The 14,564-nt window shown below is 50.0% G+C and overlaps 1 protein-coding gene across 1 annotated transcript in view; it reads left to right on the top strand.

Annotated features, from left to right (window-relative positions):
* LOC139266239 (inactive N-acetylated-alpha-linked acidic dipeptidase-like protein 2) overlaps positions 1-14,564 on the top strand; it is a 795,403-nt gene that overhangs the window by 518,344 nt on the left and 262,495 nt on the right. Inside the window, exon 10 of the mRNA XM_070884068.1 lies at positions 11,035-11,181. Within this exon, the coding sequence (XP_070740169.1) occupies positions 11,035-11,181 (147 nt within the window). The remainder of the gene's footprint in view (positions 1-11,034; positions 11,182-14,564) is intronic.

The raw sequence follows: 14,564 nt of genomic DNA, 5'->3' as shown, positions 1-14,564 counted from the left end.
TCGTTGCACGTCCCCTTTTACTAATCTGTCACCATTCAGATAATAATCTGCCTTCCTGTTTTTGCCACCAAAGTGGATAACCTCACATTTATCCACATTATATGGCATCTGCCATGCATTTTCCCATTCACCGAATCTGTTCAAGTCCCCCTGCAGCCTCTTAGCATCCTGCTCGCAGCTCGCAGCTCGCAATGCCACCCAGCTTTGTGTCATCTGCAAACTTGGAGATATTACATTCAATTCCTTTGTCTAAATCGTTAATGTATATTGTAAATAGCTGGGGTCCCAACAATGAACCTTGCGGCACCCCACTAGTCACTGCCTGCCATTCTGAAAAGGACCCGTTTATTCCCACTCTTTGTTTCCTGTCTGCCAAACAGTTCTCTATCTACACCAATACATTACCCCCAATACCATGTGCCTTAATATTGAACACTAATCTCTTATGTGGGACCTTGTCAAAAGCCTTTTAAAAGTCCAAATGCACCACATCCACTGGTTCTCCCTTATCCACTCTACTAGTTACATCCTCAAAAAACTGTAGAAGATTTGTCAAGCATGATTTCTCTTTCAAAAATCCATGCTGACTTGGACCGATCCTGTCACTGCTTTCCAAATGCATTGCTGTTACATATTTAATAATTGATTCCAGCATTTTCCCACCACCGATGTCAGGCTAACCGGTCTATAATTCCCTGTTTCTCTCTCCCTCCTTTTTAAAAAAAAGTGCGGTTACATTAGCTACCCTCCAATCTCCAATCCATAGGAACTGAACCAGAGTCCATGGAATGTTGGCAAATGACCAGCAATGCATCCACTATTTCTAGGGCCACTTCCTTAAGTACTCTGGGATGCAGATGATTAGGCCTTGGGGATTTATCGGCCTTCGGTCCCTTCAATTTCCTTCACACCATTTCCTGACTAATAAGGATTTCTCTCAGTTCCCCCTTCTTGCTAGACCCTCGGTCCCCCAGTATTTTCGGGAGGTTATTCATGTCTTCCTTCATGAAGACAGAACCAAAGTATTTGTTCAATTTGCCTGTCATTTCCTTGTTCCCCATTATGAATTCACCTGATTCTGACTGCAAGGGACCTTCATTAATCTTCACTAATCTATTTCTCTTCACATATCTATAGAAGCTTTTGCAGTCAGTTTTTATGTTCCCTGCAAGCTTACTCTCACACTCTATTTTCCCCCTTCTAATTAAACCTTTTGACTTCCGCTGCTGAATTCTAAATTTCTCCCAGTCCTCAGGTCTGCTGCTTTTTCTGGCCAATTTATATGCCTCTTTCTTGGATTTAACACTTTTCCTAATTTCCCTTGTTAGCCAAGGTTGAGCCACCTTCCCTTTTTTATTCTTAGACCACACAGGGATGTACAACTATTATATTTCATCCATGTGATATTTAAATGTCTGCCATTGCCTATCCATTGTCAACCCTTTAAGTATCATTCTCCAGTCTATCCTAGCCAATTCACATCTCATACCGTCGAAGTTTTCTTTCTTTAAGTTCAGGACCCTAGTCTCTGAATTAACTGTGTCACTCTCCAGCTTAATAAAGAATTCTACCATATTATGGTCACTCTTCCCAAAGGGGTCCTGCACAATCAGATTGCTAATTAATCTTCTCTCGTTACACAAGACCCAGTCTAGGATGGCCTGCTCTCTAGTTGGTTGCTCGACATATTGGTCTAGAAAACAATCCCTTATACACTCCAGGAAATCCTCCTCCACAGCATCGCTACCAGTTTGGTTAACCCAATCAATATGTAGATTAAAGTCACCCATGATAACTGCTGTACCCTCATTGCACGCGTCCCTAATTTCCTGTTTAATTCCCTAACCTCCCTACTACTGTTTGGTGGTCTGTACACAACTCCCACTAACGTTTTCTGCCCTTTGGTGTTTCACAGCTCTACCCATTATAGATTCCACATCATCCATGCTAATGTCCTTCCTTACTATTGCGTCAATCTCCCCTTTAACCAGTAACGCTACCCCACCTCCTTTTCCTTCCTGTCTGTCCTTCCTGAATATTGAATACCCCTGGATGTTGAGTTCCCAGCCTTGGTTACCCGAGAGCCTTTTCTCCGTAATCCCAATGACATCATATCCATTAACAGCTCTCAGCGCAGTCAATTCATCCACCTTATTACGAATGCTCCTCGCATTGAGATTCAGAGCCTTCAGGCTTGGTTTTTTAACACTCCTTGTCCTTTTAGAATTATGTTGTAATGTGGCCCTTTTTGATTTTTGCCCTTGATTTCTCTGCCCTCCACTCTTGCTTTTCTCCTTCCAACTTTTGCTTCTGCCCCCTTTTTACTTCCCTCTGCCTCCCTGCATAGATTCCCACCCCCGTGCCATGTAAATTTAAACCCTCCCCAACAGCACTAGCAAACACTCTGCCTAGGACATCGGTTCCGGTCCTGCCCAGGTGCAGGCTGTCCGGTTTGTACTGGTCCCACCTCCCCCAGAACCGGTTCCAATGTCCCAGGAATTTGAATCCCTTCCCCTTGCACCATTCCTCAAGCCACAAATTCATTTGAGCTATCCTGCAATTCCTACTCTGACTAGCACGTGGCACTGGTAGCAATCCTGAGATTACTATCTTTGAGGTCCTACTTTTTAATTTAACTCCTAGCTCCCTAAATTCAGCTTGTTGGACCTCATCCCGTTTTTTACCTGTATCATTGGTACCTATATGTACCACGACGGCTGGCTGTTCCCCCTCCCCCTCCAGAATGCGCTACTGCCGCTCCGAGACATCCTTGACCCTTGCACCAGGGAGGCAACATACCATCCTGGAGTCTCGTTTGCGGCCACGGAAACACCTATCTATTCCCCTTACAATAGAATCCCCTATCACTATAGCTCTTCCATTCTTTTTCCTGCCCTCCTGTGCAGCAGAGCCACCCCTGGTGCCATGGACTTGGCTGCTGCTGCCTTCCCGTGATGAGCCATCTCCCCCAACAGTATGCAAGGTGGTGTATCTGTTTTGGAGGGAGATGAGCGCAGGAGACCCCTGCACTACCTTCCTTCCACTGCTATGCCTGATGGTCACCCATTCCCTATCCGGATATGTAACCTTTACCTGCGGTGTGACCAACTCACTCAACGTGCTATTCACGGCATCCTCAGCATTGCGGATGCTCCACAGTGAATCCATCCGCAGCTCCAGTGCCGCAATGCGGTCTGTCAGGAGCTGCAGATGGATACACTTCCTGCACATGTAGTTGTCAGGGATACTGGAAGTGTCCCTGATTTCCCACAGAGCACAGGAGGAGCATGACACGGGTCTGGGCTCTCGTGCCATGACTTAACTCTTAAATTAACCTAAGTGGTAACAACGCCAAAGGTTTCTTACTGATAAGAAAAGAAAAAGATAAAGAAAAAAGAAAAACTACTCACCAATCGACCAGCCAATCACTTACCCACTTGGCTGTGATGTCACACTCCATTTCTTTCTACTTCTTTTTTGCTTTTTGAACCTGAACCTGCTCTCCCTCTGTTGAGCTGCTCTCCCGACTGCCATCCTTTTATGGCCTCGCTCTCCCTCTGTTGAGCTGCTCTCCTGACTGCCACCCTTTTATGGGCCTCACTCTCCCTCTGTTGAGCTGCTCTCCTGACTGCCATCCTTTTATGGGCCTCGCTCTCCCTCTGTTGAGCTGCTCTCCTGACTGCCACCCTTTTATGGGCCTCGCTCTCCCTCTCTCGATCGCCTTCTGGCTCATAACTGATTGACTCGCCCCTGTGTCTAGTTCCATGGAGACTGGAGTGCCGTTAAGTTCAACTTTTAACATTATCGGAGGGCTTTTGGTGGTGAAGGTGTGTATCCCATATACTTCCTCTTCATCTTCAGGTTCAGTTGCCACTCCTGCTCATTCATCGAGATCCTCTCTGGATTGGTCGTCCTCTCCTGACTCTGCCATGTGGTGAGTCAGAGATCGTTTGCACTTTCGCTGGAGGTGCCCCATTGTTCCACAGCTCTTGCACACATGGGGTGAATCTACATGTTTGAGCTCTATGGCTGCCCCCGCAGCACTAACATGGTGCTAATGGATATGCATTCATGCCCCACGGCGGACTCTGAGTCACTCAAAGCCTAGGTATAGCCTCTGCAATCGGGTGAGCCCTGCCCTGTGCCGTTCTGCCTGTTGCAAACATTATTTTGTGCAAGGTGCTTGCCGGTGAGCTTCGATTCTGTGAAGAAATCTGTTTCGTGTTATCGCTCGTGGATATGAAGGCTTGGGCTATCGTGATGGCCTTGCTCAGATCTAGGGATTCGGCAGACAGCAGTTTGCGAAGGATGACCTCGTGGCCAATTCCAAGCACCAAAAAGTCCCACAACATTTCCTCCAAGGATCCTGCAAAGTCGCACTGCCCTGCAAAGCATCTTAGGTCGGCAACAAAACTTGCCACGTTCTGGCCCTCGGAACGACGGTGCGTGTAAAAGCGGTACCAGGCCATCAGGATGCTCTTCTTTGGCTTGAGGTGTTCCTTAGCCAGCAAACACAGCTCTGCGTAAGATTTGTCCATTAGTTTGACCAGTGCCAGCAAATTTTTAAGGAGGCCATATACCGATGACCCACATACGGTGAGGAGAATCGCCCTGCGCTTGGTCACCGTCTCAGCCTTGTTCAATTCATTGGCCACAAAGTACTGGTTGAGGCGCTTAATGAAGGCTTCCCAATCATCACTCTCAACAAATCTCTCAAGAATACCGACGGCAACCATTACCATGTGAAAGTTCTTGATCCGTTACTCGTCGCCAATTTGTTATGTTCAGAATAAATTCACAGGACTCTATCGCAAGCTCAAACTGTTGTGACCTTGGTCTCTTTATTCAGACTCCAGAGTGAGGAAGCAGCATGGTGAATCACCTTTTATACCTGCTTGCCTCAGGGTGCACAGGTGACCCTTAGGTCTCCCACAGGTATGCCCCCTCGTGGCAAGTCTTACATTTGGGTAAGGTCTACATACATACATAACAGTTCACTAACTGGCTACCAGGAGAAACCAACTTTGTAGTTGCAGTGTAAACAGAAAATGCTGTAAATCTCAGCAGGTCAGGCAGCATCTGTGGAGAAAAGAGAGATAACGTTTCGGGTCTGTGACCCTTTGTCAGAACTCTGCTTTTATAGTTGCAATGGCTTTTTCACTATCATTGGCAAATGTATAAAAATATATTCTAAGGAAGTGCATTGGGGATGATACCCTCCAGCTTTCTCTCTTTTCCCTACGTGGCAAAGCCAGAATTGCAAAGAGTGAAAAATGCTTGATCGGGACCTTTTATTGCGTCAGCAATGGGAAAAAAATATCACATTAGTTCTGTATTAGTAGTGTGACAAGTCCCCAAATGTTTGGAAGCTGATATAATAAGGTTTCTTTCTATGTGAATACATGAATAATTGTTCTAAAATCATGTCTGACATGGTTGTTTTAGTATGGATTTGAAAGGTGTCAGTGGCATAAAAATTGAACAACAGGACACATCCACTGGTAGAGGCTGTATATAATTGGTAGGAGCCAGACATTCTATCGTTTTTTAAGTTATTATATGGGCCATCAGCATTTTCTTAGTAAAACACAGGGGGCAATTTTTACTTCTCAATGCAGGTGGTGGGGTGGGGCGGGGGGTGGGGGCAGGGTGACGGTGAGAGAGGGGGATGGGGGTGTACGGCAGCATGCAGGAATCCTGGAAGTCTGGGTTTCCCCGCATGCTGTGAAGATTTAAATCCACAGCGTATGTCTTCTGTCAGTGAGAGGTTCCACGTCTGGAAGTCGGCCTGATTGAGAGGCTTGGCTTCCAGACGGGAGAGGAGGACCAGGTAGGTCCGATTCCCGACCCCGGCGGGGTGAGATGGGGTTCGCTCCCAAATCCCCAACCCCAGGGGAGGCTGATGGTGGGTGAGCTTGGGAGGCCAGGAGTATGGACTCTTGCTCTTCTTGGCTCGCAAGTAGTACTCCCCAAGGCTGTCCTCGCCTCACTACAACTGACGGGTTTCCCAAGGCGCGTGAAACCTGCCTGGCCGCTGAAAAACCTGCAAAGCAGGTTAAATCTGAGACTTCCAGCCTCATTCACATATGTAAAATGCCAACCCGCTGCCTGGGAGCAGATTGGCTTTCCACGCCTTTGTAAAATCCTGAAGACAGCGGGTTGGAGTCGGCTTCCCAACATGCTTCCATTTTTTTTGCCAATTTAATCCCACTCCCACCTCTACCCATGTTAAAATTCCTACTTCCACAGCCCATATGGGGCCTGGCATAAGTCTGGAGGTACATCTCATCTCAGAAGGACACAAATGAGCCTCTCTGACTACGAAGTGGCCTTGACCCTGAGGAAGAAAATTAAAAAAAAACTTAATATCAGCCCCTTAGCTACAGGGTTGAAGGGGGCACAGAAGCGGTTTCTCCAAAAAAGGGATGGGGTACTCCAGACATCCACCCACCCCCCCAACCTCCGCACCTCGGAAACCATCGAGTCCCCAGCAACTACAGATTCTCTTGGAAGGTAGGGTTAGTCTACATTCAGGTAGCAGGCCATCTAAACCAGAGGCAGCTCACTGCTTCACACACCATCAATCCTTATTTCTATTCCCTCAGCTCGGAGAACACTTAAATAGAGGGCAACATGTGGAAGCAGTAAGTTGAAATTCACAAATCACTTGAGCACTTTCAAGCACTGCAAAAAAGCACATTGATCTCTTCTACCACATGCATTGTGATTTTGTTTGTGCTCAAATATCTCAGTTATTAATTCCCTAAATAAAAATTATGCCACCCTGAATATTTGTACTAGCTTGTCATGCTTTCAACATACTGAAAAGAAGCTGAAAAAAAATTGTTTATTAAAAGTACTCCAAATTTGACCCAAGGCAATTGTGAGACACAAGGTAAAGCAACCAGCAGCTCCTTAACTATAAATTTGCCAATAGTCTTTTATGGTCCCCAACTGTAGAGTGCACAAGAAGCTATTTGCAATGAACATCTTCTTAATAGATCTTCCCAGCTCCAGTGATTTGTGTGCTGCAGTGGTTGCTCATGAAAACTCTGTTCACTGTTTCCCTCCTGCCAGTACTGTAGAGAAATGTTGACATCTTACCACTGCACTTTACACTACAAGTTCACAGTTCTGAATGTGTTTTTGTAACAAAACTTTTTTTTAGCGCAAGCTGAGCTATGCCGATTGGCTTTGAACAAGGTTATCTTTAATGTGCTAATTTTTGCTAAAACATTGCAGCATGAGAGCAAAGCTTGTATACATCAAGATCCACGTTTGATGAGTTTTGAGCAAACTATCTATGCATCCACATTTAAGGATGAAGCTCCTTCCACAGTGCCACTCTGGGATTCCTACCTCCTGTTTTGCTGGTGGAATTTTTGAATGCAGTTAGTTGTTGGGGGATTCTACAAGAGCTCCCACCACAAAGTGTAGCAACATTCAAGATTGGAATAGTAACACTGGAGCAGGGATGAGATGAGGATCCGGTGCTGCTCCTATCCCGGGCTGAAAGGCCCCCCCCCGCCCCCGGTGCTGCTCCTATCCTGGGCCGAATGTGGCCCCCTCCCTCCCCCCGCCCCCGGTGCCACTCCTGTCCCGGGCCGAATGCCCCCTCCCTCCGCCCCCGGTGCCACTCCTATCCCGGCCGAATGGCCCCTGCCCCTCCCCCCGCCCCCCGGTGCCACTCCTATCTTGGGCTGAAAGGCCCCCTCCCTCCCCCGCCCCCAGTGCCACTCCTATCCCGGGCCGAAAGCCCCCCCTCCACTCCCTCCGCCCCCAGTGCCACTCCTATCTTGGGCTGAAAGGCCCCCCCCCCTCCCTCCGCCCCCAGTGCCACTCCTATCCCGGCCAAATGGCCCCCCCCTCCCCCCGTCCCCGGTGCCACTCCTATCTTGGGCTGAAAGGCCCCCTCCCTCCCTCCGCCCCCGGTGCCACTCCTATCCCGAGCCGAAAGCCCCTCCGCCCCCGGTGCCACTCCTATCTTGGGCTGAAAGGCCCCCTCCCTCCCCATGCCACTGCTATCCCGGGCTGTGGAACTCGATCTTCTGCGCCGATTTTCTAAAGTCATCGTAAGATTTTCAGAATGGTGCACTCACTGCGCTGTTTTTGAAAAAATCCTAGTTGGCCAAACTTGCTTAAATAGCACTGCTGGCAACCAGCACCCCCAGTGACATCACAAAATCGGGAACTAAAAATATCAGCCATAAGTATTTTACGATGGCGCAGAAACCTTAGCGAAACTTGCAGATTTTAGTTTGCTCCAAAAAAAACAGCAGACGTCAAAAAAAGGCGCAGAATGGTGGCAAAAATAGGGCCCTTGGAGTGAGGACGAGAAAGAGGAAAGCTGGAGAATGGCGCTTAAAGGAGAGAGAGAGGAAAGTCCAAAAGCTGTGCTTGTCGGGAAGGGTAAAGATGGACGCTTGGCTGTGGCACTGGTGGGGGTGACCGAGAAGGCTGAGAAGTGAACAGTCCCACAGAAGAGGGAGGAGGGAGGAAAGAGGAAAGTATAAGCACAACTTTTGTCAGAAGAGAGACGTGATGGAAGGTCAAGAATGTCACTAGGGAAGAGAATGGCATTGCTGGGCGAGACAGGAAAGTGCAAGAATGGCTTTTGTGGAGGAGAGGAAGAGGGGTACCCCGAAGAGCAGCATTTTTGAAAAAGGGGGCAACCCAAGTGGCATTTGGTGGTAGGCAGAGGAATACCTGAGAATGGAGCTGGGTTGAATGCACAGAGAGAAATCAAAGCCCAAGAATGGCACAGGTATAGGGGTTGTAGACCAACAGTTGCCCTGGGGATTGGAAATAGACAAGCCAGAGAGTGCTGCTGGGTGGGAGAGCGGGAACAGAGAGTAGCACTGATGGGATTGGAGAGGGAAGAGTGTCTCTTTGAACTAAGAGCTGTTGAAATGTCTCTGATAACCAAGAATGGCATATTTGTTTATGGAACGTGGGCAACAGTGACAGGGCAGCATTTATTACCTAACCCTAGTTGCCCTGTGAAGATGGTGGTAGGGCTTCTCCTTGATTGCTACAGTGCTCTTGCTGATGGTGTTAAATAGAGAGTTCCAGGATATTGATCCAACAATGAGAAATGTCCATGTTGGGATTGTGTTTGACTCGTGGGTGATGATGTTTTTATGATATTTCTGCTCTTGACCTTCTCTGTGGTAGAGATTGCAGGGAGGTTGTGTCAAAGTCACCTTAGTGAGTTGCTTCATTGAATCCTCCTACAGCCGTTGTGACAGAGACGGTAGATATTGGGTCCAGTAGCAGGACACAAATTAAGCAGACTGCTCTGTTCAGCTGGTTCGACATGGACATTGCTCATTGTTCCTTCCTCATTGCTGGATCATGACATGAATGTCACCTACCATTTGTCACCTGAATTCTGTATGTTGTCGACTCACATGGGCTGCTTTATTATCTGAGGAACTGTTATCGAATCATCAGTGAACAGCCCACACCTGATTTTATGACAGAGGGAAGGTCATTAATGAAACAGCTGAAGATGGTTAGGTCAAGAATGCTTCCCTGAGATATTCTTGCTGCAATGTCCTGGAGCTGCAATTATTGACCTTTGACAACTCAACTAACTTCCTTTGTGTCAGGTATTAGTCTAGCCATTGGAAGGTTTTCCCTTTGATTCCATTTAGGTCAGTTGTTCTAATGCTCCTCCATGTTCAGTTGAATGCTGCCTTGATGTCGAGGGCAGTTACTTTTCACCTCTCTTCTGGCATTTAACTAGGGAAAGGTATGTCTGTGTAACCTGCGAGCGTTGGGTGGAGAGAGTGCCTTTGTGAACTGGAGGGTGTTGGAGGGAACAGCATCTCTGGTGAACTTTGAGGTGTTAAAGGATGCAGCATCAGGAGTGGGGACAGCAATTGGAAGGTGTATGTAAAATACTAAATTTGCTGACTAGAGCCCAGACTATGTTCAGTAAGGCTGGGTTTGAATGTCTTTCTGTTATTAGACATTTTTTCCTTAACAGAAAAGAAAATGAACTAAAGCTTTTTTTCTCAGGCTTTCATGGACTTTTTCCCCTCCAATACTACTGAAGCAATGTTGGGTATACCTACAGCTAAAACCTCTGCCCCATGCACTTTCAGTGCAATTACTTATTTTCATACATTATTAACATAGAAACATAGAAAATAGGTGCAGGAGTAGGCCATTCGGCCCTTCTAGCCTGCACCGCCATTCAATGAGTTCATGGCTGAACATGTAACTTCAGTACCCCTTTCCTGCTTTCTCGCCATACCCCTTGATCCCCCTAGTAGTAAGGACTTCATCTAACTCCTTTTTGAATATATTTAGTAATATTTGGCTTAGCTTTAGGGATCTTTTGGTGCTCTGTCAGATTTTTTTAAGCTGTTGGCCAGCTTTTGCCAAATTTTTATGTTTGCATTATGAAAGCCATAAAAATAGAAGAAAGATCTGTAACAGTTTCTCGTGGTTTTGTTCAACAGTTTATGCATACTTCTCAGTTAAACCGAGACTGAGAGGACAATATAACTGCTTAGTTGTCACAGAATTCTAAATTGTACTAAATACTTGAAACATTAAATAAAAGGAACTCTGGTCTCTATACACTTCCATGTATACCCGTTTAGTCGGCAGCTCAGATGTGTTGGCTTATTATAAAAAAGGACTACTTTGTGCCTAGTCCTTTCATATCATTTAAAAAAAGGATTTTTGTTGTGGAATGATCGATTGTTCTTATTTTCTGTTGCCATGGCAAAAGCTCAGCCTTCATGATCCATCAGCATAGACAGCAGTTTCCTTCATCTTTCTAGCCTCATATGAGATATCGGTATACACATGAAGCGGTCATCCACTTCTTAGAAGAACATGCTTCGTGTCCTTGAAAGATCTGTCATCCAGGAATTTAGTACAGTTCATTATCTGTGAATTATTCATATAAAATTTGCCATTACTCACGCTGATTTAGTTCAATTTCTGTTTATGTTTACAGTTTGCCAGAATGTAGCATTCAAATCCAACACATTTTGCTTCTGCTTTCTTGTTTTGCAGAGGTTATCTTTAAACTGTACAAGGCAAGAAAAGTGTTCAGGAAGAAAGGTCGACTCAATGCAAGTGGAAGGAAACAGTGATTTCTTCATAAATCATCTTGGAGTGCCAACTGTTCAATTTGCATATCAGGAGACAGAAACATCAATGGTAATTATTCTTTTTGTGGTTTGAATTGATCATATTTGGTTTGTCGGATCCCACAGGAAGCTAGTTTATGTCATTTCACAATTTTGCTAAATATTCTACAGGAAATCAATTTATTGTACAAATGGTCCAATTGGGGAAAAAAACAATAGCATCATTTATTACCTTAATCCATAATGAATATAACCATTTAATGGGGAACCAGCTGCAGGGAAATGGTGAGCTGATTTCTCCTGTTTTACATTGCTTAATGTTTTGTTTTAGTAAATACATTGGGATAGCTGTAAATTAAAGGAAATTTGTTTGTTAGAACATACACTATACAGAGTTTGCATTGACTTCATTAACAGACGCATATAATACATTGCAGCCTGATGTATTGACCTGGTTGTGTGTGGTTTGCTTTTTAATCTGGAACAAGTTTACAGTTTGCAATCAGTAAATGTTCCTTACATTCTATGAATGGCTTTGTGTCATCCCAGATGAAGCTTGCAACCTCCCGGATTACGCACTCTCAGATTCAGTGTAAATTTGCAAGACATTGAGTTTAACTGTTGAACTTGTTGTATTCCCTTGTGTATTGTGGACAAAAACTTCCAGAAAATAATTAGTAGAAAGCTTGTGGAATTAACCCTACTCTGCTTCTCCCCCTCCCCATCCCAGCCCCAACACCCAAATATAGGAATGGATTCTGTATACTATCGTTGTACTACTGTTATTGGTGTCATGAAGGTAGCATTGTTGGAGTGGTGAGGCAGGCAGTGTAGGGCTATAGGCCCCAAGTTTCCACACGATAAAAAACGGACGCCCCTCCGAGCTGGGCGCCCGTTTTTCGTGCCGAAAACGGCGCCGGAAAAAAAACGCGCGATTCTGGAGCGCCCTGCAGCTCCATGTCTGCTTGGTGCGGTGCCCAAGGGGGCGGAGCCTTCACTCGTGCCGATTTTGTAAGTGGGAGGGGGCGGGTACCATTTAAATTAGTTTTTTTCCTGCTGGCAACCCTGCGCGTGCGCGTTGGAGCGTTCACGCACGCGCAGTGTGAAGGAAACATTGGCACTCGGCCATTTTTGCAGTTCTTTGTAGCTGTTTAATTTTTGAACATTTTTTAATAAAAGCACATTGCCAGCAGCACATCAGCACTGAGGCTTCCTGCAGCAGTGAGAAGGCTGCAGGAAGCCTCAGAAAGTTGAGGCAGTCGTTTCCCGACGGCCTCCCCACCCTGCCGTCGGGGAATGGCTGCTGAACTTGTGAAGCTTCCTGCAGCCTTCTCACTGTCTCCTTCCCCCCCCCCCCCCCCGCGGGAACGAACGGCTTCCTCCTCCTCCCCCCCCCGCGGGAACGAACGGTTTCCTCCTTCCTCCCCCCCCCCCCCCCGCGGGAACGAACGGTTTCCTCCTTCCTCCCCCCCCCCCCGCGGGAACGAACGGCTTCCTCCTCCTCCCCCCCCGCGGGAACGAACGGTTTCCTCCTTCCTCCTCCCCCCCCCCCGCGGGAACGAACGGTTTCCTCCTTCCTCCTCCCCCCCCCCCGCGGGAACGAACGGTTTCCTCCTTCCTCCTCCCCCCCCCCCGCGGGAACGAACGGTTTCCTCCTTCCTCCTCCCCCCCCCCCGCGGGAACGAACGGTTTCCTCCTTCCTCCTCCCCCCCCCCCCGCGGGAACGAACGGCTTCCTCCTCCTCCCCCCACCCGCGGGAACGAACGGTTTCCTCCTTCCTCCTCCTCCCCCCCCCGCGGGAACGAACGGTTTCCTCCTTCCTCCTCCCCCCCCCCCGCGGGAACGAACGGTTTCCTCCTTCCTCCTCCCCCCCCCGCGGGAACGAACGGTTTCCTCCTTCCTCCTCCTCCCCCCCCCGCGGGAACGAACGGTTTCCTCCTTCCTCCCCCCCCCCCGCGGGAACGAACGGTTTCCTCCTTCCTCCTCCCCCCCCCCCGCGGGAACGAACGGTTTCCTCCTTCCTCCTCCTCCCCCCCGCGGGAACGAACGGTTTCCTCCTTCCTCCTCCCCCCCCCCCCGCGGGAACGAACGGCTTCCTCCTCCTCCCCCCCCCCGCGGGAACGAACGGTTTCCTCCTTCCTCCTCCTCCCCCCCCCGCGGGAACGAACGGCTTCCTCCTCCTCCCCCCCCCCCCCCCCGCGGGAACGAACGGTTTCCTCCTTCCTCCTCCTCCCCCCCCCGCGGGAACGAACGGCTTCCTCCTCCTCCCCCCCCCCCCCCCCGCGGGAACGAACGGTTTCCTCCTTCCTCCCCCCCCCCCGCGGGAACGAACGGTTTCCTCCTTCCCTCCCCCCCCCCCCCCGCGGGAACGAACGGCTTCCTCCTCCCCCCACCCCCCCCCCGCGGGAACGAACGGTTTCCTCCTCCCCCCTACCCCCCCCGCGGGAACGAACGGTTTCCTCCTTCCCTCCCCCCCCCCCCGCGGGAACGAACGGTTTCCTCCTTCCCTCCCCCCCCCCCCGCGGGAACGAACGGTTTCCTCCTCCCCCCTACCCCCCCCGCGGGAATGAACGGTTTCCTCCTCCTCCCCCCCCGCGGGAACGAACGGTTTCCTCCTCCCCCCCCGCCCCCCGCGGGAACGAACGGTTTCCTCCTCCCCCCCCCGCCCCCCGCGGGAACGAACGGTTTCCTCCTCCCCCCCCCGCCCCCCGCGGGAACGAACGGTTTCCTCCTCCCCCCCCCGCCCCCCGCGGGAACGAACGGTTTCCTCCTCCCCCCCCGCCCCCCGCGGGAACGAACGGTTTCCTCCTCCCCCCTCCCCCCCCGCGGGAACGAACGGCTTCCTCCCCCCTCCCCCCCCGCGGGAACGAACGGTTTCCTCCTCCCCCCCCCGCCCCCCGCGGGAACGAACGGTTTCCTCCTCCCCCCCCCGCCCCCCCGCGGGAACGAACGGTTTCCTCCTCCCCCCCCGCCCCCCGCGGGAACGAACGGTTTCCTCCTCCCCCCTCCCCCCCGCGGGAACGAACGGCTTCCTCCCCCCTCCCCCCCCCGCGGGAACGAACGGCTTCCTCCCCCTCCCCCCCGCGGGAACGAACGGTTTCCTCCTCCCCCCTCCCCCCCCGCGGGAACGAACGGCTTCCTCCCCCCTCCCCCCCCGCGGGAACGAACGGCTTCCTCCCCCCGCCCCCCGCGGGAACGAACGGTTTCCTCCTCCCCCCTCCCCCCCCGCGGGAACGAACGGCTTCCTCCTCCCCCCCCCCGCGGGAACGAACGGCTTCCTCCCCCCTCCCCCCCCGCGGGAACGAACGGCTTCCTCCCCCCTCCCCCCCCCCCCCCCGCGGGAACGAACGGCTGCCTCCCCCCTCCCCCCCCGCGGGAACGAACGGCTGCCTCGACTTTTGAGGCTGATTGCAGCATTCTCCCTGGCTGAAGCACTTTCACACAGGTAGGAAG

This window comes from Pristiophorus japonicus, chromosome 6 (genome assembly GCF_044704955.1).
Source record: "Pristiophorus japonicus isolate sPriJap1 chromosome 6, sPriJap1.hap1, whole genome shotgun sequence".
Lineage (NCBI taxonomy): Eukaryota > Metazoa > Chordata > Chondrichthyes > Pristiophoridae > Pristiophorus > Pristiophorus japonicus.
Note: the sequence above shows the minus strand (reverse complement) of the source record. Positions and strands in the feature narration are given on the sequence as shown.